Source organism: Pogonomyrmex barbatus, unplaced genomic scaffold (assembly GCF_055798465.1).
Source record: "Pogonomyrmex barbatus isolate J1 unplaced genomic scaffold, ASM5579846v1 scaffold1, whole genome shotgun sequence".
Classification (NCBI taxonomy): Eukaryota; Metazoa; Arthropoda; class Insecta; order Hymenoptera; family Formicidae; genus Pogonomyrmex; species Pogonomyrmex barbatus.
Genome location: NW_028297098.1, coordinates 20,587,220 through 20,613,411, shown reverse-complemented (window position 1 = coordinate 20,613,411; position 26,192 = coordinate 20,587,220). Strand labels below are relative to the sequence as shown.

At 32.9% G+C, this 26,192-nt stretch overlaps 1 protein-coding gene and 1 non-coding gene across 5 annotated transcripts in view; one reads left to right on the top strand and one right to left on the bottom strand.

Moving 5' to 3' along the window:
- LOC105426742 (uncharacterized) overlaps window positions 1-26,192 on the bottom strand; it is a 190,016-nt gene that overhangs the window by 148,508 nt on the left and 15,316 nt on the right. The window contains exon 3 of one of the 4 annotated variants that reach the window (XM_011638119.2): window positions 6,321-8,473. The exons of the other annotated variants lie outside the window; for them this stretch is intronic. Within the exon in view, the coding sequence (XP_011636421.1) occupies window positions 8,450-8,473 (24 nt within the window). The 3' untranslated portion in view covers window positions 6,321-8,449. Of the gene's footprint in view, window positions 1-6,320; window positions 8,474-26,192 lie in introns of those variants that run through there. 4 annotated transcript variants of the gene reach the window in all.
- TRNAV-AAC (transfer RNA valine (anticodon AAC)) lies at window positions 5,728-5,800 on the top strand. The gene has a single exon. It is a non-coding gene; the product is annotated as a tRNA-Val (tRNA).

Here is a 26,192-nt window from a genome sequence, read left to right as displayed (position 1 = left end):
GACGAGTATATCCTTCGCCTTTCTAGTAAATCTATTAACTTACTTTACGAATTACAAATAATACCCTCCTATTCTCTGGTTTAGTCCATTTACGCCTTTATTCGCGACTCGTGGCTCAGTGCATATTCGTTCAACGGTACATAGGTATGTGTCTTGTTGCTGCGTATCTTCACGAAACTTCGACTGTAGGATTTGTATTTGCGCAACGGAGACGTTTAACGGAGCCCGAGCCCGGACCGTATGTGCTTCCTTTGAAGCTTCCTATAGGCGGCGGTCCTGTCGTGCAATGGCATCGGGAAACGAGATCGCGAGGCAAATAGCGTGTTCGTGCAAACACAGCTCGGCGTCTATCGGGCTTGCCCATGTCCGCTCTGATGCACTACCGGCGGTACCGGCGGTACCGTATCGAAGACTGACTCGGATACATGTTCTGAGTACTCCTTTCGCGAGCGTTTCATCGATCGCGCGTGGATACGCCGCCTCGAGGATCTCCCGGTGGATGGCAAACAATTTGCGATTCCGTGTGCTTAGCTTTCGATCCACCAAACGGATAAATAACGGGCAAAAATAAGAATTTAAGAAGAGGAAGAAAAAATAAGAATCGTTATATAAAGAAAAAGTGAGAATTAAAGAAAAAAAAAAAAAAAAGAAAGAAAGAAATAAAAAGATAGAAATAAAAAAAAGATAGAAATCTTCTCAAAGTTATGAATGTTTTACCTCCAGTCCAAATGTTGCCTCGGAGGATGCTTTCTTTGGAATTTTTCTGTGATAACAATATCTTTCGATTCTTCCTTATTAAGCTGGATATCCTTCATTAGTTTCTATCCCGTGAGCTTTAAGCGTGTGAATGCAATTTTTAATTACATTAACTATAATTTTACTATCGCGAAAGTGCGTGCTAGTAGAGTATACGATAATCTAAAAGGGCTAGAAATTTGAAGATTATAGAGTCGCGAAGCCATGCAAAAACTTGCAGTAACGAATCGTTAATTGCGCGGCGTCATTTCGTGGATGCATCTGCGTGGCTTCGTCTCGGTCGGCTGGAGTTCAAGCTGGTGCATTTCCTGAGGGATGTGCAGCTAGTCGGCGGTGTAGAAATCCCGCTGGTGCGCGAGATCCTCGCCTCCGTGCACGAAGGATCGATTGGCGGCAATCGATGTACGTGCATCTGACGTATGCAGCCGAGCGCAACTGCAATCTCTCTCTCTCTCTCTCTCTCTCTCTCTCTCTCTCCTCTCTCTCCCCCTCTGCTATCGCTCTATTTTTGTTTTTCTACAGTGTCTTTTCGTCTAGCATCAATCAGTGCTCGATATTCGTCCGTACGTTATGTATAAACCATTCCTTTTATCGATAATGTTAAATTTGCATTAACATGATAAATACAATTTAAGTATTTAAATTATATAAAATATTTAAGTGAACATTATTAAGAATTCAGAGATAGAAGATATTAAATTGATTTGATTTAAAATTTAAAGAATTAAATATTAAAGAAAAAATATTATATCGGTCAAAATTTAATTTAAATATGTAATGTCAACTTGATTAAGCAGTTACATTTAATTTAAATTAAATGATTATTCATCATTGTCATACATTTATGTCATATATTTTTCCTGATGTTTTATTAATTTATTCAAAAATTTAATGCAATCTTTTTCTGCTTCATATTTTTAAACATTTTATTTTTACTTATATATGCGAGACGAAAATTAGATTCATTGTCGAAAGTGCAAAAGCTTCTAACTTTCAAATCGCTCAAATAAGAATTTCACCATTTAATTAATTACTGTTTTCGGATAAGATAAATAGAAAGAAATTCGCTACGGTTTATCGTGAATAGAATGGATGAGAACTATTTGATCGTAAGATTTCTCGCTATTCGTGAGAATCTAGGATCTTTGTATACAACGCGTTGAATGGAGGCGAGAACGGAAGTTAAACAGTAGACGGGTAGGGAAAAACCGATAGGCAAAAGAAAAATGCAAGAGTGCGAACGTTGTTGATAATCGATATCAAGTGGGAAAGTTTTTCACGAAGGAGTAGTCTTCTTCGAAAGTAAAGAGTTTACCTGAAAAACAGTCGATTATTCTAAGTTGTTTTTAAAAATGACAAGAATTTGTACAAAAATAAGAAACAAATGTCGATTATAATGAATATCTTGATTAAATTCTATTTATTTTTTGAATTTATTTATTTTTTTAAATAAACGTAATCGCACATTGTGTAATTGAAATATGCAATATGAAGATAAATTTTCATATTACATCAAGGCAAAGAACTCGCTAATATGCTCGATCGATCGTCATAAAACTACGAAATGATATAAAAACTTTTGCAATATTATTCATTATCTCCCAAATACATTAATGAATCTTTCTGAGATATATCTCGACAGATGCATCAGAGTCCCGCTGTTCTCTTATTATTTTACCGTATCCGCTTATGTAAATGTATGCGCGCTCTAATGGACTTTTCATTAATATTATGCAAAAAGTTTATTGAAAGTTTTTCCGATCGCGAAACATAAACGGGTGATATGCCGCAAAATATTTTGTCAATACATCCGTGAGATCTATCTCAATCTATTGAATATTAATGGAACCGTTTTGTGAATTCGATTAGCGAAACATTGGCATACGACAATATTCTTCATGTTCCGTTTTCATTTCTTCCGCGTCTTTCGCACGTTTTGCTGTTCCGCACGTTTTCGACGTTGAAATATCATCAATCTCTAGTCCGACCTTCGTAATTGTCTCACCACTCTTTCACGATCAATCTTTCGTCCTACAACACCGGTATTTCAATTAAGCATCTCGACAACCGCGTTCTCTTGTAATTACCGGTATTGGCGGAATACGAGTAAAAAGACGCGAATATTCGCGACATGGTTTCTACAATTTTTCACGCTAATGTATCTTCGATTACAGCGCACGTGTCGATATGTAAGTGCAGCATAGATTTGCCCATCAAACTTTGTCTCTTTCAACTCTTTCAACAAAACGGGAATTATTATTAAATCTCGTTAGTGATTTACGGCGCTCTTCAAACGCGTCATTTGTAAAATTTGCCACGCGTGGCTTGGCGTGTTGTTGCTCAGAGCCCTTCATTTATAAGATGCGTCAGCGAATTTTCTCTGAGCTCTCCGTGCGACGACAGCAGATCGATTATAATAGCATACAGAATGTGCCAATATCGCAAGAAAACTTATATTGGCGATGATAACGATGTTTTTTGGCGAGTTGAGTTATTGCTGCTACATAGTTGCATATGAGATATATTACCTCGAATCTGTGTTAAAAGCACATTAATATATTTCCTTAGTATATTATATCTTATTTTATAATGTAGCAATAACAAGTACTATCTAATCTACATTATGAAAATAATAAGATTTTTCGATATGGAGTAAAATTTCATATGCACCGAAATAACGCGAATGTAAAGAAACACGTGCATGCTTTTAATGCATCTAATACGACTTACTTTTACCACAGATAAAAAATGAGTGAAGCTCATTGATATTACACAAGAATTGTAAGTAATGTGACAAGAGCTTTTTGAATCGGCTTGCGCTCAAACGAAAGAGCGACTAATCTTTTTTCAGATAATAAATCGCCCCGTCACCTATTCTTTTGCTTTTTTTTTTGCTTCACGTTTGCATCACTGTTTTCCCAAATTTCTCTTGCTTCTCTTCCAGAAGATAATAATGAAGATAATAATCATCATAAAGGCGGTTCTCGCGCGCCAGGGAGAAGCTTTATCGTAAATTTTCGCTGTTTCCCTCCTCGACAATGGTATTGTATAATTTTGCTTGCAACAGCTTTTCTACAATTTCCTAATATGTATTTGTTTTACAACCGGACAAACTCATCGTCATCATCGTCATTATCATCATCGTTGTTGTCGTCATTATGAAAAGGCTGATTCGAAGAAAGTTCTCCAAGTACAACTATTCTGAAGCTTTGCGTGAATACATTTATCGTAAATTTAAGTTTCGATAATTCTTTGGTGATATAGCTATCTTTGAGAGATTCTAATTTGCAGGATGTTTGTGTATTAACAGGAAATATAGAGATGATTTTTGTTTTCTAAATAGAAGTATAAAATAGTCTATTTTGTAGATATCTACAATATCTGGAAAAAAATTAATTTTGCTGAAATATCTAAAAATTGGGCCAGATCTGAAAATAATTTTATTAGACTTTAAAAAATTTATATAGGACACTTCATGATAATAATGCTTCAAAATTTTTTTATTCTAATCAATTTGAACATCCTAATTATTTTGATAATCCAATAAAATTTTTAAATCTATATCGGACCAAATTTTTAGAGACTTCAATGAAACATAAATATAATATAAATGTTTTATTATAGCAACTCTTCTAATGTTTTGAATTATAGATAGATGTATCGACAAAACAGTTGTCCGAAATAATAGAATTGTTAAATGGATGTGCTAACAAAATATTTCCAATTTCAGATCAATTGCAAACGTTGTGGATAATATTTCTGATATAGAAAACGATTTGATAACGCTCTGTGGGTTACGTTATAAAATATTACAACATAATCTCAGCTCTCTCCCTCTTTAGAGGATGTAGTTCGAAGAGCGTTTCTCGTTTCGCGTCATTTTCATGACGCTGTTGCTTCGTCGTTTGTTGCACTCTCGAGACGAAACTCGCGCACGCTCGCGGGAGAATTCGTCCGCCACGGCGACAGCCAATCCGCGACGGCAGGATTGCCCCGATAAGATGGAAGTTTAGATTAAATCGTGAATATTTAAAGCTCGGCCCTCGAGGGACGCGTGCTTCCTCTCACGCATGCTTTCAGTAACGAACGGCTTACTAAAAGGCACTCAGATACGCGATATCCGATAAGAGAGAAAGATTATACGAGTCGCTTTTGGGGATTAATCCTTATTCGGAAAATTAGCTTTTTCGTACGAAAGAGAAAGCCACTTATTTCTTTTAGTTTAATAACTCGATTGAAAGGTTTAACGAAAAGAATAAATCGGTGACAATTAATAAGTAAGTATAATTAATATCTTCTCTTTTGCTTAACTGGAAAACATATTTTCTCAGTTTGAGAAAATAAAATTGTCCAATTGAAATAAAATTGTCCAAAAATGAATTCAAGATGAAAATGAAAAAATTCAAATTATTGATGTTTTGATTAAATAGACCAATACAATAACGGAGTTCAGTGACAGGTTTCAACTGTATGTTTTCACAATAATATATTTATAAGTAAAATAAATAAATAGAAATATTTTTTTGTAAAATAATTTGAGTTTGAACTTTTTAACATAACAATGATTTTATGAAATGATATTTCTTAGTAAATCATCCATATAACATTTAAGCGATTAAAAGCAGATTGTATCTGTATACAATCATTGCGCAATGCTGTGATAGTTAGCGTTACATCATTTTTAATAAATAAATGATAAAAATTATTAATGATTCAAATCAAAGTATAAAATATATTACTTATTTAAACCGGTTAATAAAAAAAATACTAAAAAATATTGTAGAGTTGCATATAATGTGATACATTTAAATAGCAATTTCGTTTTATTAAAAATATTATTATAAATAAAATATTACTAAAAATATTTTGTAACTTTTATGTGGAATATACTTTGTTACGTCAATATATTTAACAATGTAAAGTAAAATCTTATTAGTCATTACTAAAACTGAGCGAAAACGCTTCAGACAGGTTTCCGTGGTGTAGTGGTTATCACATCCGCCTAACACGCGGAAGGTCCCCGGTTCGATCCCGGGCGGAAACATTATTTTTTTATATCGAAAATTAATTTAAAAGAAATAAAATTAGGTTACAAACAATGTCTAGAAAATCTCAGAAAGATATGAGAAATAGAAATAATTTTATAATTATTGTTTTATTTTTATTACCTGTTAATGAAGTAATTTTTATCACCACGCATTATTTTATAAATTAAGGAGCTTCGAATATAATTTATCTCAAAATTAATTTGCTACCAAAGCCCCGTGCCTTCATTTGCAGCCACCGACTTAAATGTCGAGTATTACGTAAAATGAGTAGGATTTAAGAAATGGCTGCATAGAAGAGACATAATTCATAATGTTTGGTGCAACATAATGTGGATGGACTGATATATAATTTACTAATTACATCTGCGGCAATGTAATTAGCATAATCGATCCCACAGCAGGTCACAATATGCAGAACAGTTTCCGTGATGTAGTGGTTATCACATCCGTCTAACACGCGGAAGGTCTCCGGTTCGATCCTGGATGGAAACATATCTGCCAAAATTTGGACACACTGAAATGCGAAGCGTATTGTTTATCACAGTCCAAAGAAAGAAAATGATAAACTGATGTAATCAGCACACTGATATGATGAAATATGAGCAACGAAGTTATAATGAGAAAGCATAACGATAATTCCAGAATAATTTCACGCAATAAAATATTTAAAATTTAATATAGGAATAGGAAATTTTTTGCTTTAATAGGAAAATGCATTTATTTTCGTGAAATGATTTATCTCTGTTAAATTGCTTTACATATATATTTAAATATTTATTTAAATAAAAAATTTATGTGGATAATTCTTTTTAAGATTCGGAATATTTGGCAGAAAATACTTAGCCGATGAAATATAAAAATTCTGAATAAATTTACAATAATTTTGAGAGGCCAAGATTACCGTTTCCACTTTGACACTCATGACAATCAATAATCATCAAAGACAATGCGATTCCATCTGAGTGTACGTATTACTCTCGGGAGAGCACTCGAGGAGATGAAATTATCGAACAATAGTGCGAGGGGCAAAGCCGCGTCTCAACAGAAACAATGGCAGTCGATTAACGGTAAACTGCCGATTAGAGTGCACGAAAGTACATGCATTATGTATGACACTCGTGTAACGATCGTGTTAACTCGCGAATCGAGTATGCGAGAGTCAGCGGGCCGCGCTCGTGAAAGTTTAATTCGGGCAATGTGAACTATCGGCGTCCGTTGGTAAATCCACGCAACGCGGAGCGGCTTAGGCATTCCTTTCACTTTGAAAAACTGATCCGACTCATTTTTCGAATTCCATCCAAAAGATTCTCTCTCTCTCTCTCTCTCTCTCTCTCTCTCTCTCTCTCTCTCTCTTTCTTTTTCACGAGTGTTAAAAATTGATCGCATATGAAAAATTATATTTCTCTTGTTCTCTTTTGTGTCTCCCTCTGAAAAATAGCTGTCTATCAAATTTTCAAGATATAACATAAAATAATTACAATTTTAAAAAGGTCATTGCGATAGTAATTAAAATCAATCTAATTAATTAGTCGAAATAATTAAAAAAGAAAGAAACAACCTATATCCTTATTATGCAGATTAAAAAAAAAATGAAATGTTCTTATGTAACATATGAATACAAACTAATAATGTTTTGATAAAATTATAAAGTTTACTCGCGCCGCTTGCGAAATAAAGCGTTCAGCGTGGGCTTCTCATTTACACGGTAGATGTATGCATGTATACATACATGCATATTCCGTGAGGTGTATATAGCGCAATCACAAAGTCCTCGACTGCAAAGGATTGACCCAGAAGAACGCTAGATTCACGACGCGGAAGTGGGAGCCGCCGGCTTTCGCGGAGTTCTCAAGCTTGCAAGTTATAATACTTTGTCTCAAGATAGGAAAATGCGGTCTAGACCCGCCCGATGTATCTCCCCCCCCCTCGTTGTCGTTTTTTGTTTCTTCTTCCTCAATCCCGGCTTTCTCCACGGTTCTTTTTATTCCGCGCCGATCTCGGATACGTACAAGTTTTATGAGTACCGTCGCTACCCTACTGCCCTTAAATCCCGATCTCGTTTCTTCTTCTCTCGCTTCTCGCGACTCCAATAAAGTTTCGCTTCCGGTCGCAGATGCATCCCCGCAAGTACTCTTACAAACATGAAATAAGATATGAAGAAATGCACTTATATATAAAACAATTCGTCGCTTTAAATATACGTGAGATATGTGTTATCAAATTTTCTAATTCCTCATATTTGAGAAATGATTAATATTGTTCTTTATCTATAAGTAAAAAGAAAAGTGCACAGAGACGTACACGATTTTTCAGTCGCATTTGAAACAATTTGATTTTCTATGTATGCGACATTTATATACACGCACATAGATCACGCTTCTTTGTGCACGACCGAGAAATATTGAAAAATTGCAAGTTTCAGAGGTAGCTTTCCTCTTTTGTCGTCCTCCCGGTCGATACATACGATGTAACTTGCACGCGATCGCACGGCAGTGATCGTGCGTGCAAGGTAATTTAATTACAAGTTGTAAAAGCCGACATTATTGTCCGCCGTCGTAGTTTCGTGAACTCAATCCTATCTAACTTTCGATGTTGCGTTCCGCTTCTGTCACACGCGTCCGCCACTTTGTGCGGCTTATACCGTTTTAGCGATGCGACGCATTCGACATCTGGAATTAAAAGCGTATTTATATGCAGAGGTTTTAACAATCAGAGGAAAGAGGCAGAACGAAATAGGCTACTGCCTGGAAAAAATGTAACAATTTCGAAATTTTTATATGGAAAATAACGCTAGAAGGTTTATTGTAGAGAAACATAATGTGATATCATTCATGTTCTATAACGGGATAAAATTATGTAATTTCAGGAAAAATGCTAGAAACTGTAAAATTAAAAAAATAATATTAAAATGTGTACTTTTACACAAAACATTATAATACCGTCATATTATATCGAAAGTTTAAATATATTATTTTTAGCAACGAGAATGAGCATATTTTGCTTAATATTTTAGTATAATATTTATAAATGTCTAATGGATAATAATCACAGAGGACGTATCATTAGTTTAAAGAATTTTTATAAAGCTCTCAAAAATTTATGAAAGAATTTGAATATAAGGTGTGAAGAGCACACACGAGATATAATGTATTTTAGAGCAAGATGCTCTCGATCTCCCTATGACTACTGATAATTACGGGACAAATTATGGGAGGATGATAGTGCGAGGAAAAACAGGAAGAAGACAAGGAAGGAAATAATGTCGTAATTATGATGTGACGAAACAATCGACGAAATGCACGTTTGACCTGCCCCGGAGGCGCCCTATTATATCGCTGGGATGGATATTTCACGTCGTGTCGATCCAGCAGCTGCAGCTGCAATTTGGCACTTGCGTGGCGTAAACTGGTATCTCGAGAGATATTACGCGATTACCATATGCGTGTGTACGTGGACGCAGCGAGACGGCGAGCAAATTGCGCTATCAACAAAATTGCGAACACCGTCAGGTCGCACGATGTTGGTTTACCGTCATTTTAGTTCAGTTGCGCAAGTGAATAATTCACCCCGAGACGTTGATGAGATATCATCTTTTTATACATTTAGCATTAATTACCAGATGCATCGACCGATCGAAACTTTTTATATTTATACTTTTTATATTTATCATACATATATATTTGTTCTGGTATAAATATATAATAATAAAATACACATGAATTTAATAAATAAATTAAACATCGCTTATATATTTATAATAAGTAAAATAAATAAAACGTAAATATAATTAAACATATAATTAAATATATATTGGCCATTAATAATTTATATTGATGTTTACGATAAAAGATTTATCGCTTATTGAAAATTTTGCAAAATATTGTTATTTAACAATAAAAATATATAATTATTTATAATAATTATTATTTATAAAAATGTTGTCTCCGAGAAAAGAGAGATAGATAGATAGACATATAGACAGATAGATAGATAAATAGATAGATAGAGAGAGGAGAAAGATCGAAAGGATGAGCTGTCTTGTAAAATTGCAAGAATACTTGAGCGGGCAATGATCTTATGATCTATTTTTCTAGGAGGTAAAGGAAGGACATGGGAGAAAAGCGTAGAGCTGGTAGTTAGCCAGGATGACTCATAGGATGTTCGGCACGTACTTCGATATCGGGTCGTGGGGGATCAAAACTTTAACTTTCCTCGGGCAAGATTTTTCCCTGTAGCTTTACCGTGGTTGGTAAGACGAGCAACTTGAGGTTCGTACCTGACAAATCCTTCCGTATCTCAGGCGGCTCATAATTTCTCGATATTATTCGCAATTTGAATTGGATTGAATATCGTGAATAATATAATATATCAAGAAACGAAATTGCTTCATCAATTTACTAATGTGTAATTAAACGGTGATAGTAATAGTATTAATTCTTCTTTTATTTAAGTAAGTAAGAAGATTTAGTATACTATATAATTTTTAATTACTTTATTATATTGTATATTATGTGTATTATGTGTCTTTTAAAATATAACGACACAATTACATCATTATATTTTAACATTATTTTGGTCTCCCGGAAAACAATTTCTATTTATTCTTTATAAGCTTGTTGCTTGCACTTCCTGCATCCGGGTTTCTCGTTTCTCTTCTTCTTTAATCGCATATATGTTTATCTCGCTTGAGGTGCATAAAATAGTACGGTGTGCAAACAACGCAAGCAACAAACCTATTATCTAAATTATCTCATAACTTTTTTAGTTATTTTAAATTTGGGAGATAGTAAATTGCTATTTTTCTCTGATAAAAACCTGTTTTTAGAAAGCTAATTTTAACTTTATCTTGCGCATATTATTCATATTTTTTCAGACTTGTGCGTTTATTTAATACTACCGTTAAACGTCATTCCATTGTTTTTCCTTGTTTCGTTACTATATTTCTTCAACTTGCCTTTTCTTTACGACCACGGCGTAACATTGCGATGGCTGAGCAGGATTATCCTGAAATCCTGCTGGCGAGAGAATGGGGGACCGCACAGGATATTCCGGGTGTGGCGGTAATGTCTCGCCGACGAGAAGAGCTGAAGACGAATGATTCGCGGAATATCAAACTCTCTCGAAGAAAGCTCACACGAAAGGATTATTTTTTTCTCGCCGAAGCGAGCGTGCAGTGAGATCATATCAAACACCATCGTCACGAATAGATGGTGGTCCTTTCAGCTGTCTAATCTATTCCGATAAAAGCTTCTGCGGAAACGGGTTATAACTTCGCACGTAGGAGACCGCAAGAGAGAGAATTCTTTGTGTACTTGGTCCATTTGCAAATATCTCTGAAGTGCTTTGAAATACTGGGGCAAGTATTGGTCGACCTAGTTTTCATTGTCTAGAAAAGAGCGTACAGAAATAGATATTACCTGATCTATTTTAATCGATATACAGGAGGAAACGCGGCCATTTCCTAAATGGTATCATAAATATGGTATCATAAATATCTTAATTTTCTATTTCAACGTAAAATATTATTACTGTGATTATAACCACCAGTATTTATGTTTTAATAAGTTATATTTATTTAGAAATAAATTTAGTTTTAATTTCTCAATTTTTAATTTAAATTTAATTTATTTGTTTATGCATTTGTTTTTATATTCTAGTTAATGCATCATTTTTTTTAATTTTAATTTTTATTGAAATAAATTTTTTTTAATTATTTTTTTAAATTTATTTAAATTATTTGTGATGATTACATCCATATTAAGTTTTTTGTTTAACTGATCTACAGGTAATTTCTCGGGTACAAAAAATCTTGAGAGGAAAAATTGGCAGCAATTTGTCACGACAATAAAATCTTCTAAATTAAGAATCTTTCGAGATGTTATTCTTCTTATTCTCATGTTAGAGGTAGAGAAATTGAGTGACATTTTTTTTTAACGATTTTTCCAGTTTTAACGGTTTATGAATTTGCCACTAAACAAAAAATGGAACCTTTGTTATCATTGAATCTTTCTCTCATTCGACAATGGAACATCATTAATAATTCTCATCTGTTTTTCGATCATGTATGTCTGCGTGATATATTTTATTGAGCTGTCAATTGTCGGCATTGTTCCAACAAATGATGATGTCATAACTCAAACTTCGTATTATATAAAAATTTATGGCAACATGCATTAATACGTATATATATATATATATATATATATATATATATATATATATATATATACGTACATAGTATAATACTAAATTAATTATTGTGTCATAATTATTTTGTCATAAATTGATATAATTAAATTCTATAATTATTGGTTGGTGATATATTTAAAAAATATATTTTTTTAAAATCTATCATTTTTATATTTACTTTTTTATTTAGATAAAAATATGAAAATATAAAAAAATAAAAAATAAATATAAAAAAATATGAATAGAATTGAATCTTTATGCCAGAGTATTATATGGCGAACTAAAAAATTTATAACTTTTGTTGGATACATCATGGAAATGCATATCTTCATAAAAATTCATTTTAAAACTGAATTGAAAGCTATCCGTTATAATTCCGTTATAAAATTTCTATTGTAAAAAAGTTTAAATTAATTTTTTATTCTTTGTTGTACTTACTTTAACGTTTTAATATTTAATGTTTTGATATGATCGAACAAAAGAAAAAAAATGAAACATAACATATATTCCTGCTAAAATAGAATATTGACTTAATCCCTTGTGGAAATAAGTTTCTCAAATAATGAGAAAAAAAAGCTTTCGTTGTCACGTAAAATTTATTTTCAGCCACTATATGAAGCCATAAAAGCAGAGCAGAGAAAGAGGGTTGAAAGAATCCAGAAGTAGAAAAAATTCTGTGCTATCGTAGTTTCCAGACCGGTGAAAATCAGTGCCACCGTCACTGCCTCGGTACAGTAGGCTGGAAACAGATACGACGTCGGTTTACGATCTTTCCCCGGAAAGAAATCATCTTGACACGAGCGAGTGGTTTAGTTCCGTTTGATTATCCGCTTCCAAGATGAGCGCAAAGTTTTTAGTGTGTGCATCGTGGAATGATTCACCCGTGAATAATAACGGTAAAGTTACGACATGGCGTGTAATGAAAAACGCATTTTGTTGACGAAAAAGAGAAAGGAAGAGGGAAGAGGGGGGGGGAGAGAGAGAGAGAGAGAGAGAGAGAGAGAGAGAGAATCGATCAGATATGATCCAGTTAAGCTTAAGTTAGTAAAAGCTAACAATTTCTTGACAGAATTAAGTGACATATCATTCCGTAGATTCTGATATCTCTTATCCGATCTTACTGCTTTATTAAATCCCTTAATTTCCTTTCAATTTTTACTGTCTCTGCTTTCCCCAATAAAATTAGAGATGTCAAATTTTATTTGTAAATTTGTTTTATTTAGCTTTATTTTTAATCTTTGACATGATATGAAGATTTACGATATTTTAATTTTTATTCGTTGAAAATTCTTATTATAAAGTCATTCAAAGAGTATTATTTTTTTTTTATTGGAAGAAGACACAAAAAAAGATGAAAATTTTTCCATTGTGCGAAAACGAAATATACAAATAAAATTATTTTGAATCTGGTGAATACGCTTCATAATTGCATCTAATACAATTATTATATTATATTGTAATTTTATGCTAATATAATGTTATATACATATTTTCGTCCTAATTTTCTCAGCATGATGAAGAATACGCAGTTTTTAAACGTCACTTGGGAGGAGAAACTCGACATAGCTCCCTTGCGCCTTGCCTTTGATGTTTGCCCCTAAGTTTAATGGCTCAAATTAATACTTTTCACCCCTCCGGGTGTGCTTAAGAGTCTCTTGAAAACAGGTACCGTCGAGACTAGTGCTATAAAAGAGTGCTCGAATTTGTGTCTTAATTCAAAAAAGTTATCATACTATACTGTAGCATATTGCTTGACATAATTAGTTAGCAATATAAAACTGGAATTTTTATACTTAAAACAAAAAATTTTTAAACTATTTAAATAATTTAAAAAAATATTTTTAATTTAAAAACAAAAAATTTATTAGTTTTTTAAAACATAACAATAAATATACATTTATAAAATGTAATATTTAAATGTAATATTTAAATGTAATATTTAAAAGCTTTATGCTCTTAAAGAATAAATTGAAGCTCCGCTATAATTATTATCTCTCTTTTTCTCCATAGCAATCTTATATACAAAGAGATTTATTAACTATATATAAGATTATTTGTTGTTCAATTGTTGTCTAAAAAAACGCCACGAGAAATTGAAAGTTGAATAAATATCCGTTTTGCCTCCGAAGAGATGCGTCAACATTTTTAAGAATCTTTTATTACAAACTGGACATTATGCGTGATAGGAAGGAATGGTGAAAGATCAGGAGAAAAGCAGAGCCTCGTTTAAGCGCGCTTAACGCGCCATTATCGTATTACGTAGCAAAAGTGGCAACGTGGGCATTAAAGGTGCACGCGGATAGCCGAAGGTACGCAAGAAGGGTGGGTTTCGTCAAGGGGATGAGACGATATTACATCCTGAATAACGGCGCTAGTGAAAAGAAGACCCTTTGACCGAAATGTTCTCTTTTCATAGCGCCTGCTTTTTTTCTCCATCCCGAATTCGCCGTACGTGCGAACGGTTTATTCACCCGGGAAAAAAGGATGGCGGCAGTTTTTGACGGGCGGCGAATCACCTTCCCCCGACTTATTCCGTAGAAAAGTAGCGCAGTTGCGAACAAAGTATACGCGCGGGGACACGCCCGGAAATTCCTCGGCTTTGCGAACTTTCGCGTTCGCTCCGTTCCACCCTTCCGTTCCTCGCCGTTGCATCGTTCTTTTTGTCATCGTTAACGGGAAAACGGGTGTAATCGAAGGAATAACGTCATGCTGAAAAATATTCATTTCATGATTTAAGCTATTTAATGAAAGTTTAAATTAGAGCCGATCAATGAGATTAAAATTTAAATCAGACTCACACAATCTCAAATTTACTTTATAAATTTTAAAAGAAGTCTTTTAATTTATTTTATAATAATAAATTGTAATTATAGAAAATTCTTAAGGATTTTCTATGATTTTAAATGGTATTTCTGGATTATTACGGATTATTACGTAAGAAATTCTTAAGAGTATAAAAACGCACTTTTTTTGTGTATTTATAAAAAAGATGTATAATTTATTTATATCATATTCGTAAACACATTTAGAGCACATATTTAATAACGTTTTTTATTAATACATTAATTTCTTAAGTTTTAATCTAGTATATAATATATATTATCAGTATATATTTTCACGCACATAAGAAATCTTATCATTTATATTTTTTACTTCTACATTCGATATTTTTATATCTGACTCGGACATTTTCCGACGACACGTACAGATGCCCTTTTTCCGAAACAAAATTGCTTGGAAGGGATAGTAGTACATCAGGGACGGACTTAGGAGCGGTACTTTCTCAATTTCGAATGCCGAATACCAATCATCATCTCGTCCATCAATGTCGATGAGGAAAGGTCAGACGGATGCTGCTTTTTCCACGTCGTGGGAAGGACATGCGAATTTTGTAACAGTCACGATCTCGGCCTCGACACGAATTCACAAGCTGGACCATAATTCATCCACCGGTCAGATCAGTCAGCTGATTAATTCGGGCGAGATTAAAGTATCGCTCGCGTGAGGTTTGCTATTGTTATACTGCAACGTTGTAATGTAATTTTATCGCGATGTTGACACATTTTACACACACAGCCCCACACAAATTGTACTTTGGCTTATTGATTATCTGAGAATGCAAACTGTAAAAGGATAGTACAAATTATACGGTGCGCCGAGAGAATTATTGCTATCAATATTCTAAAATTTTCTAAAATTTTTTTACTAATTCGTATTCAATTTTTTTAAATTGAACTACTAACAAGTTTTTCTTTGCAAAAGATTGGGATAATATTGCAGCGAAAATATTGCAGCGAAATTAAATTTTGGAGGTTTAAATAAGATAAAAAACAAACGAAATATCTCACAAAATATTTTCATTGACGTTTTTTTTTTGAGGTTTAGGATACATGCGTGTGTACAAATTGCACGATACCGTGCAAATAGTTGTACGATAGTCGTAGCCAATTCAGCGGCACGGAACGATACTGGAGCACCTGTGTCCCGGGGCTTTGAATGGTATTGCGCAGGTATCCCCGAAGTGTTTGCGGTCACGCAATGGTCGAATCGGTCTGAATTGGTCTGCTGCACCTTCTTCGTTATCAAAATGCACGTTGATAAATCGTGTGTTCCAAAACGCATATTACCATTGCGAAATTAATCCGAATAGATTCATCTCAGTGTAAATAAATTTGTTCAGAATTTATTTTTGTGAGCACACATAAGCTGTTTTTTATGTCTTTGATGAAATTATTTAACATTAAAATTGTATAAACGTATTAATGTTGAAACACTTTCTACACATAATATTAATAAATATATGTTTATAAATTTACCGTTCAAATTGTAATATTCTTGCTATTTCTCTGAAGTGAGTTATGCAAAATGGATTTTATCGTCGTTTATAACCGGCTACGATATTTTGCATTTAGCGTCGTTAAATATTTTGTAATGAAAGTGTAACGATAGAAGCGACAGTTACAATTTCCTGTAACGCGATCGCGCGGAGCTTAGGTGCAAGCTCGGAGCAATTTAAGAAGCAATCAGTGTTTATCGAGGGGCGTAAAAGTTGCCTGAAGTTTTCAGGAGGGTGAGAGGAGGTCCGAAGAGGTGGTCGCTTCTTTACAGGAGAAGCTCGATACGGCACGATATAGCGGCTGTTCCTTTTTATCTGCCATTTATCTTGTACGCCGGTACATCGTACGGCATCTGTGACAGCAGAAAACGAGCTCGACAACCGAATCGGCTGCTCGTCGTGATTAAAGATACATCTCTTTACCAGAGGACGAAGGTAATGGTTTCTTTTTTCTTCTCTTGTTCGGCCGACCCCTCCATTATTTCGTATCTTTTATCTCATGGGCGATCGGGGTGCTCTAAGCGGAACGAGATTGCGTCGGATTATCTCACGAATGTAATGCAATTAAATCCCCGCGAAAGTGTACTTGAAACTTAAATGGGTCTCTTAGGGTCAATTAGTTTAAGCGATTGCAGAAATAACACTTATACGCTTCGTGGCTTTATAAATATTTAAATGTGTGAAAAATAGACTGAGATCTTATTATTATACATATTACGATAATATTCAACATTATCGCAATTAATGACAATGTTGAATGACTTGTCCATTTGCATTGTTATATTTATGTATCTAAGGGTGTCGGAAAAATAATGTTCTTTCTTTTTTTGCGAAACGAATCTTTCAAAAGGAATCTTCTACTTTGATTAAGGTCAACCAATAGTGCAAACAGGTACAATTGCTACGTTGAAGTGCGCAAAGTGACTTGATTTGATCATTGCGTGACTGCAACTACTTGTAGTCAAGTCTGTAATATGCTTCCATTAAAATCACCATAAAAATCGCGAGCGATTTGAAAATTTATTCGCTTGACCTTTCAACAAATTATTTTGTGAAAACAATATTCTCTTAAATATTAATGAATACAAATAAAAATTATCTATTATTTATATCGATATTTTATTATGAAATAAATTCTTTATGAATATATTAATGATAAGATAACAAAATTATGATTTTATTCTAAAAAATTTTAATTTAAATAATAAAATAATATGACCTCTGTATTGTGCAAACAAAGTGCTTTAGAAAAATATAAATGTTTTTTTTTTCAATAATATCCGAGAAACTTGTAACTCGTAGAGAAAATATTTTTGATAAATTTTTAGTTATTAATTTCGCTCTCTTTCTCTTTCCCTTTTTCTTTCCCTCTCTCGTACAAATAATATTGATATTATTTTTTTTTTACATTTGTTATTTTCGAGATGCCTTTACAAATGAAGATAATCATCAATGGATGTGAGTGACATAATACCAAAGTTTTTTTATCTATCATTATTTCAATCCTGTAAATCTGGCGCTCAGATTTTTAGCTCGATTCTCGATTTGACGAACGCATTGTATCGCATTTAAAAAAATCGCTTCTCAAATTCTCGCGAAACTGCGCGGCGATTTTTCTTTTTTGTCAATATGTAAGTTCGACAGAGAAAAAAGCAAAATCGAAATTGACAACGCGATTTGTGCGCGCGATGCGACGAGCGCACATGTAAATATTGAAAACGACGGTATGGACGGATGACGTGACGGTTTTTTCTCTAGAAAAGCAATTACCTGAAAAACAGACATTGCAGCGATTTTTTTCGCGTGCGCACTATGACAAAAAGTTTTATCCATAAATATCGCGTATTGTATTGTGCGTGAGTCGCATGTGCTATTTCTCTTTGATAGCAACTTTTTGGGAATACGTATCTTTCCATCTACTCGCGAATTAAATCAACATTGTAATATATATAGCTTTTTTCAAAACTCTTCTTGCTATCGGCTACGTCGAGATGAATATACATCGATCGAAATGTTATTCGTGTTGACAATAAAAAACATGAATATTAAAATAAAACGCAAGATATCGTATAAAATAGAGCTTTTTAAAATTGAGGATGTCAATGCCAATTGAAGTTATTTGTTTAAATTAAGATTGACATATATCAATCAATTGAATTACATTATTAGAATTTCTTTATATCAGATATTTAAAATTGCTATCTATCTTGACAAATAAACAGTATCAAATCTTTTAATATATAATATTAGTAAAGACTCAATGGTAAACTTCAATTGTAGGTTTTGAAAAAAAATTAGATTTTTAAAAAATATAATACTAAGATCGTTAGATGAAATAAAATGTCTTTAATTTTTTTATTTATTTATCAAAAATGCAAAATTCTATTATAAAAAACGGAAAAAAAATTAAGAATTCTTGATAGAGACGTTTAAAAATAGATGGGAATACTTTTGGCAGTTAAGATATCTCGTCATTTCGTTCGTGTATTCACAGAATAACGTTGAATGACGTTGCTTGTTTCATTTTCAAGATAGCGATTTCGCGCGCAGCGATTGCATTTGTAATTAGCTCCCGTTGTTTTCCGTCGACATTGGAATGGCGGCGGACTGTAATATAAAACGATTTTCCCGTTCGGCTCGCTGAAATCGAATCAACGTCACGATACGCCCATACATTCTGCTGATCGTGCTCACTCCGTTGAAGCTTTCTCTTCTATCCTCTCTTTATCTCTCTCTCTCTCTCTCTCTCCCTTCCTCCCTTCCTCTCGCTCTCCCTTCCTCCCTTCCTCTCGCTCTCCCTTCCTCCCTTCCTCTCTCTCTCCCTTCCTCCCTTCCTTTCTCTCTCTATCTCTCTATTTGTCTCATATGGTGTGCATAAACATGCGTCGATGCACATGACCAGTAACTTTGTATGCTCTGTACATGGATGTTGCAACACATAAAGCCAGTCTGTGCAGCAGGCGTCTCGAATGAATTTTGGATTTCGCCTGCATCACACGCGTGTTTCCTCAATATTTCTTAAACTTCTTTTTCTATGTCAGAGATTTCCTTTTTACCTTGTCCACTGTTTTTATTTATTCCTCATTGAAAAATGTTTAAAAATTCTTGTCAATATATGTAGAATGTTTGTAATTAATCTTAGACAAATAATTTAGTTAATTAAAGAAGTTTTTAGTTAAATTAAAGAATTAAGGAATTAAAACGAAATTTAAAAGAAGAAACAGAAAATTAATATTGACTGCTTTTGCATTATATTATTTTACTTGGAAATTTTTTTCAAATAATAGTTTGTTGTACTTTTAAATTTCACAGAAAGATTCAACTCTAATTTCTGCGAAAATTTACAGCCGACACAATATACTTCCAATTTTTCCGAGTTTAAGAAGAATTGAGATAGAGATTATTCGTCTAACGTTGATTTTATTTATTTTTTTTTTTTTTGGAACGTCTAGTGCATATGTATGGCTCTAAACAAATGCGTATCACATGTGTGTGATTGTGTTCGATACCGAATGGTTGTATCGATCTCGACGATTTGTCTCGTATTTCATCGAGATATGGGTATGGTGTATAGACCGCAGTAACCCGTCGTACCTTTCCCTTACCATTCTTATGCATTTCCGTGACTTGTGTGCTACGAATGAGATAATATCTTGAAAATAGATTTGCAGACTTCAAAAATTTTAAAATATAAAATCGATTGTGAGGAACGTTATAAGTAGATGAAAGAATAAATTATTTTTACATAAAGCATTTGTCAAATATTAATTATAAAATGGAATTATATTTCAATCATGTAGATTCTTGATTGAAGATATATATTTTTTTTAAATCTTAAGATCTCTAAATTTAATTTTCTTTATTTAAATATTTAATTTTTAAATAATTATTAATGTAATAAATTAATTATTGTTATGTAAGTGTAATTATTTCTAGTTTTTACATCTATTAAACAAACTTCAATTTTATTTTTAATTATAGAAGCATTAACTTTAATAATGCTTTACGTCAAATATTTTTCTGTGCATCAAACAAGTCATCACTTTCAAACGATCATTGAGATGCCATTTACTATCATTACCTTTAGCTTTTGAGTCTTTGCCTCTATGTTCACGATTTATGTCACTGTCCGTAAAATATGTGATCGTCCGATACGTCTATCATGTCAGAAACATGTCATCCACGAATTTACGCGAATTTGCACGATTGTCAAATCGAGCTATTCAGGAAAAACGTAAAAAAAAACTTTTTTATAACTTTTTTGCAATATTTAAGCAATATATTATACGTTGAATAAGTTGCCTATATTGATATATATATTGTTCCTATATTAAATAATAATTTATTAAACCTGTTATGGAGGATTTAATAAAAGCTGTTTTCTGATAAAAGCTTTTCTCTCACAAATTTTTATTTTTTATTTTTATTTTTTTATATTAGCGCTTCTGTGAAAGTATTTCTCTAAAATTTATGGTAATGTGTTTTGATACAATTATATGTTAATGAGCATATTTTAATTTAATAATTAATTTTATTATTGTTATAATTATTGTTTTAGTTGGATTACTTCTATGTTGCGGTCAAAAGAAATTCTTCCGTTTAACAAGGCAAATTGAATTTTTAATTTTTCAAAACTTCATTACGCACACAATTATTTTTTATAATAATGATTTATAACAGTTATAAAAAAATTACTGTGTATAGCTTTGTGTCTATTCGAAATCTCTCTTCTGGAAGTATTTTAAAGAGTTTTGTTTCATTAATAGCACGTGCCGACAAATATGCATAAATTTCTCTGCAATTTGCGTAACAGACCGTACCGAATCGAGTTAAAAAACGTATTTCTCTTGCTGTTCCCAAATTTTCGTGTGTGCGCCAAGAATGGATAAGAGAATCAAAGTGCAAAATGCGGTGATGGCTCCGCATTTCGCGAAGCAGCGGCATACATTCGAGAGCGCCGTTTGTCGACTGCCGTTATCCCCGCGGTATTAGCGGTATTACATGTACGATTACGGGATTATTTGTTATTGACAATGAATTGATCACTTCACGGTCGTCGATGCCCGATTTATTCGCGTCGAAAACGCGCGTTCGCGATTCGCGATACCGTGAAACACGATCTTCTCGTCGAAACGGCGCGGTGAATGGATGAATTGGCTGCGTTGCTAAACTTACGCCGGTGAATTAATCCATCGGTTATGCGGTTATGTTTCTGAAATTGCGTGAGGCAACAGTTGTGCGGGAGTATAATCGAAGGATTGGGTGCACCAGCATGGTAACCCGAAATAGAGGAATATTACAGTGGGAGAGCAATATGAAGTTTATCGATCGTAAAACGAGAATATTTTTTACGCGATATTTGTGTGCATTGTTTAATGTAAACAATGCATTTACAAACAATGTACCGCTAAACGTACATTATTGGAAAAATGATTGCGCATAATTTAAAGTATCACATGTTTGACAAAATTATTTTTAATTGGCTATTATATAGTAATCTTTTCTGACTGAATATTGCAATTTTGCAAGTTTATGCAAAAACTCGCGTTATATATCTTTTCTTTATAATTATTTCGTGACTTTTTAAATAAAATTTAAAGGGGAGAGAAAGAGAGTTAGCTGTTGCGTCAACTACGTCTAAATAAAAGATTCCTGTTTGAATGTATCTTGTTTTTGAGACAGATATCTTTAGCTTTGTGTATCGCTCGAATCGACTTTAATACAATCGCTGCGATTACGCGGCCAAAAGGAGCAATGTTTAAGAATTTTCACCGTGCGTGATTTATCGTGCAAAATCCGCGAGAAACGCCCCGGCCGGGAAATAATGTTACGACTGTGTGCTACGGTGGACGTATCCACCTCTGGACAGTGCTATAAATCGTTCCGCACCCATAAAAGACTAACTCCTCGTTTATCATGCGCTTTTCTGTCTGGTATCTCCGGCCGCCCGCGGAGAAATATCTCTCGCTACGAGAATACTGGAACGTACGAAGGGAATCTGAAATTGTAAGATCCGCGTCATTCTTACGGCACACCGACAAACACCGGTGAAGGCTGCTGCCTTTGCTAGGATGCTATACTCCTCCCTTATGTACAAACTACTCGACCATTAGTATCGAGGATTGATGGTTTCATTATGTAGCCGCGGAATCCAAAACGTGCTCGCAAGATTCTTTTATAATAGATTCTTTTTTAATATTGAGATAAAATAAAATTTACTTGATAAAACTTTACTTTATAGGGCTTTATCACGAAAGTAATTTTTTAAAAACAAATTTAAACAATAAATTTTTTTATTGCGAAAATATTTATTGTCAATTTTTAATATCAAAATGATCATAATATTGAAGAAAAATAAAAATTAGATCGCTGCACTTAATCAGTAAATTATATATTAAATCGTATAAATCTCATGTTTTAATTTCATGATTTATCATTATATTTTTGTATTAAGTAAATATAAACGAAAATTACAAAGATTCTTCTTCAGTGGATCATAGAACTAGCTAAAGGAACGGAAAGCCATGGAAATTACGATACTACCGGAAATTACACTGTCATGTAGAAAAAATGTTACGATCTCTGTAAAATTATTGTCGTTCATCTAGACTCGTGTAAACATCTGAGATAGTTCGACGGCAACAGATATAAATAAGATACATAAAATAGTCGATTGGAACAAGATTAAAATAGCATTTTTTTGGTTGGAGATTAATTCTTAAAATAACACAACGATTGTACGTTTTTATTCATGTTTTGTGGTTTTTCGTTTTTTCTCAATTTTTCCAGAACATTTAAATAAACTAAATTAATATATTCATAGAAAAAAAAAATGTAAAAATATAAAGCAAAAATTTGTTAATGTCAGATAAAATTAATCATATTAGGAATTTTATATACTCTTTACGTATATATAGAAAAAATATCCTATATAATAATATATTGTATTTATTATTTAAATTTATTTAAATTTAAATTGATGTATTATGAAGCAAATATAGAGAATACGTATTAAACAAAATACCACAATACTTTTACGCACCATTCATCTCGTATCAAGATCTGAATAACTGCTGTCTGCTAAAATAAAATTTATCTGAAATTGCCCGAAAAATAGGATCTCATTATCTATTTATGTTATTGAAGCTGGAACGCGAGGTTCCTCCCTTCATTTTCTACGGCACATCCTGCAGAAAAATGATCGTGCGAAAACGCATGGCGGTACATGTACGCACCAACCATAAATCGCGCGACACACGTAAATGCTGTTCACTTCATTTTTCATATGCCATCGTGTCTCTGGAGTGAAGCGAATAAATACAGACGCATCGCGAGACTGGTTCTCATAGGCAAGACTGCGTGAAATGCCGCGAAAAAATGTATTTTGAATACAAAGTACTAAATGTAAGCAGCGGAATGTCCTAAGGGATGTGTTTCCGGACGTAAAATGCGAGACACTATGAAAAATGGTATAAAGTGTAAAATGGAATTTATTATATAAAATATTAATATAATATTTTTACATTAAATTATATATTATTTTAATGCGAGATATTATATTTTTACACTATATTATATAACTACTATTATTTTGTCTTTTTTAAATTAAATAATAATACTTTCTTAAATCTCATAGAAAACGGTATTTATATTATTTCAAACGCATTTACGTTATTATAAATGTTATCAAATAAATAGTTAAATGTTATCAAAATGTTATTAAAATCTTTATATTTCCATAAAATTTATGCTATCTCTGTTTTAAAAACAACTTGATATTTTAATGATATCTTAAATTTCTTTCAAGTGATATTTATTTGTTAGTGCCAAGTGCGTGAATCATTTCCTTCGATCATGTCTAACTAGTCTTTCGTAATGCACGCCGGTTGCAAGCTCTTTGGTCTGCATGCCTACTAAGTTCGTTAAGTTTGTGCATAATTTACATACGTGATTAAAATCGGTCTGATTACGAGATGCTGCCAGGTCGTTTCCGCGAGCTAACTAGTCCCTTTGTGACGCCTCATAAACGTAATTCAGCAGAGCTCTATCGAGCGACTCGAATATAAATTTTTTGCCAAGTCAATGTAATTTCTCTCATTAGTTATTATCGCGCTGATTATATTAGGACATGCAATTTGAATTCAGCTTTCGAATGAGCAAAACAATATGCATACAGCTAATGTGTAGCTGTATGAATTATGCAAATTACAGAAATAATTTACTAGATATTGCATACTTTGTCCTAATTATAAATTCTTTAATAAATACGTAGAAATTTTTATATTTTTTAATTTTCTAAAAAATTAAATTTTTCGGAGAAAGAAAAAACATTTTTTTTATTTTCTAATTTTTATTTTCTCTCTCTCTCTCTCTCTCTCTCTCTCTCTCTCTCTTCATATTTTTCTATTTAATACGATGCGTGTTTTTAAAGAAAAATATAGTTAACAGTTAAAAAGAGGTATAAAAATAAAAATAATTTATTACGGGAAATAATATACGTATATACATTATTTCTTCACTGAATTACCTTTAACTTTTACTTTTGTATTTTTGATATTATAATATTAACTTATTTCTGTATTAAAGAAATTTATTGCTACTAATTACTATCGATAAGAAATTATATATCTTCAATTCTTTGTTATTTTTAAAGTTGAGATAAAGCGTTGAGATGAACTTTTTTAAAAGTAAGACTAAATAATAGTCGCTTGGCGGACTATAAGATCTATAATAATTTTTAATCATTTCAAAATCTTGAAACAATTAAATTATTTGATATATGACGGTACATTATCGTAAAGTGGAAAAATATAATAACATACATAATAATCCACATCTTTTATTGAATGATGTTTAGTTTAATTTAGGTTTTAATTTTTTTAAAGTTTTTTTCAATTGATTTAAGTCGCTGGAAACAAAACTCTTTAATACAAGAATAAAAAGCTATTATCATAATATCAAAAATATACGGAAATTAATAGTAACGTGAAAAAAATAATATATTATATGTATACATATATATTTCTCCTGTAAATTAATTTTGTTTTTAGCAGATTTTGTTAATTGTTGACCGTATTTCACTTTAAAAATGCGCTTCGAATATATTTACATTTCTTTATCAAATATAATTCTATAACTTTAACAATTGTTTGCCGCGTAACAACGCTGTGGAATACACACAGTGATTTCAATTGAATATTTATTGATAATTATTTTTTTCGCTTTGTTACAAACTATCCATTTCTTCAGCGTCTAAAGCGTATATTAATGCAGAGTATACTGAATTTAAAGGAACGCACGTGCGAATTAGGTGAATGTGTGGTGTACCAATACGATAACGTTTCCAGTGGATGCGCGGGCCCATCCCCAAGCTGGCGTGTGTAATTTACATGCATAATTGAGGCGGGAGGGGGCTTCGTTACGAAACCACCGCCGTTGCCCCTCTTGCGTAGCCTGTTGATTACTCTGCGATTCTCTCACACTCGTCGCTCCTAATTAGTAGTCGAAATAACGCCCCGGCTGGTGCCCGTGACTGACTCGTGTTTGCAGCCTCGGGGTGTTACTCATATCCGTTAATTATCCCCGTTGCTACTCGTCCACCGTGTTCGTTGTTACATTCACGACGAGTGGATTCATTAATCTATCTATATTGTCATATATTTTTTTCGTAGACGGAAATTCACGGTAATTGATTGTTAAATTAATTATTAACTACAGTAATTGATCTGTGGGTTCTTGTGGGTCGATGATGATTAAACTTAATTGTTAGATTAATACTTTTTAATTTAAAAAGATATCGAGAGTAATATGCGGACTTCATTGCTCATTTAGGAATATATTCGTACAAAGAGAAGAAATAGGTA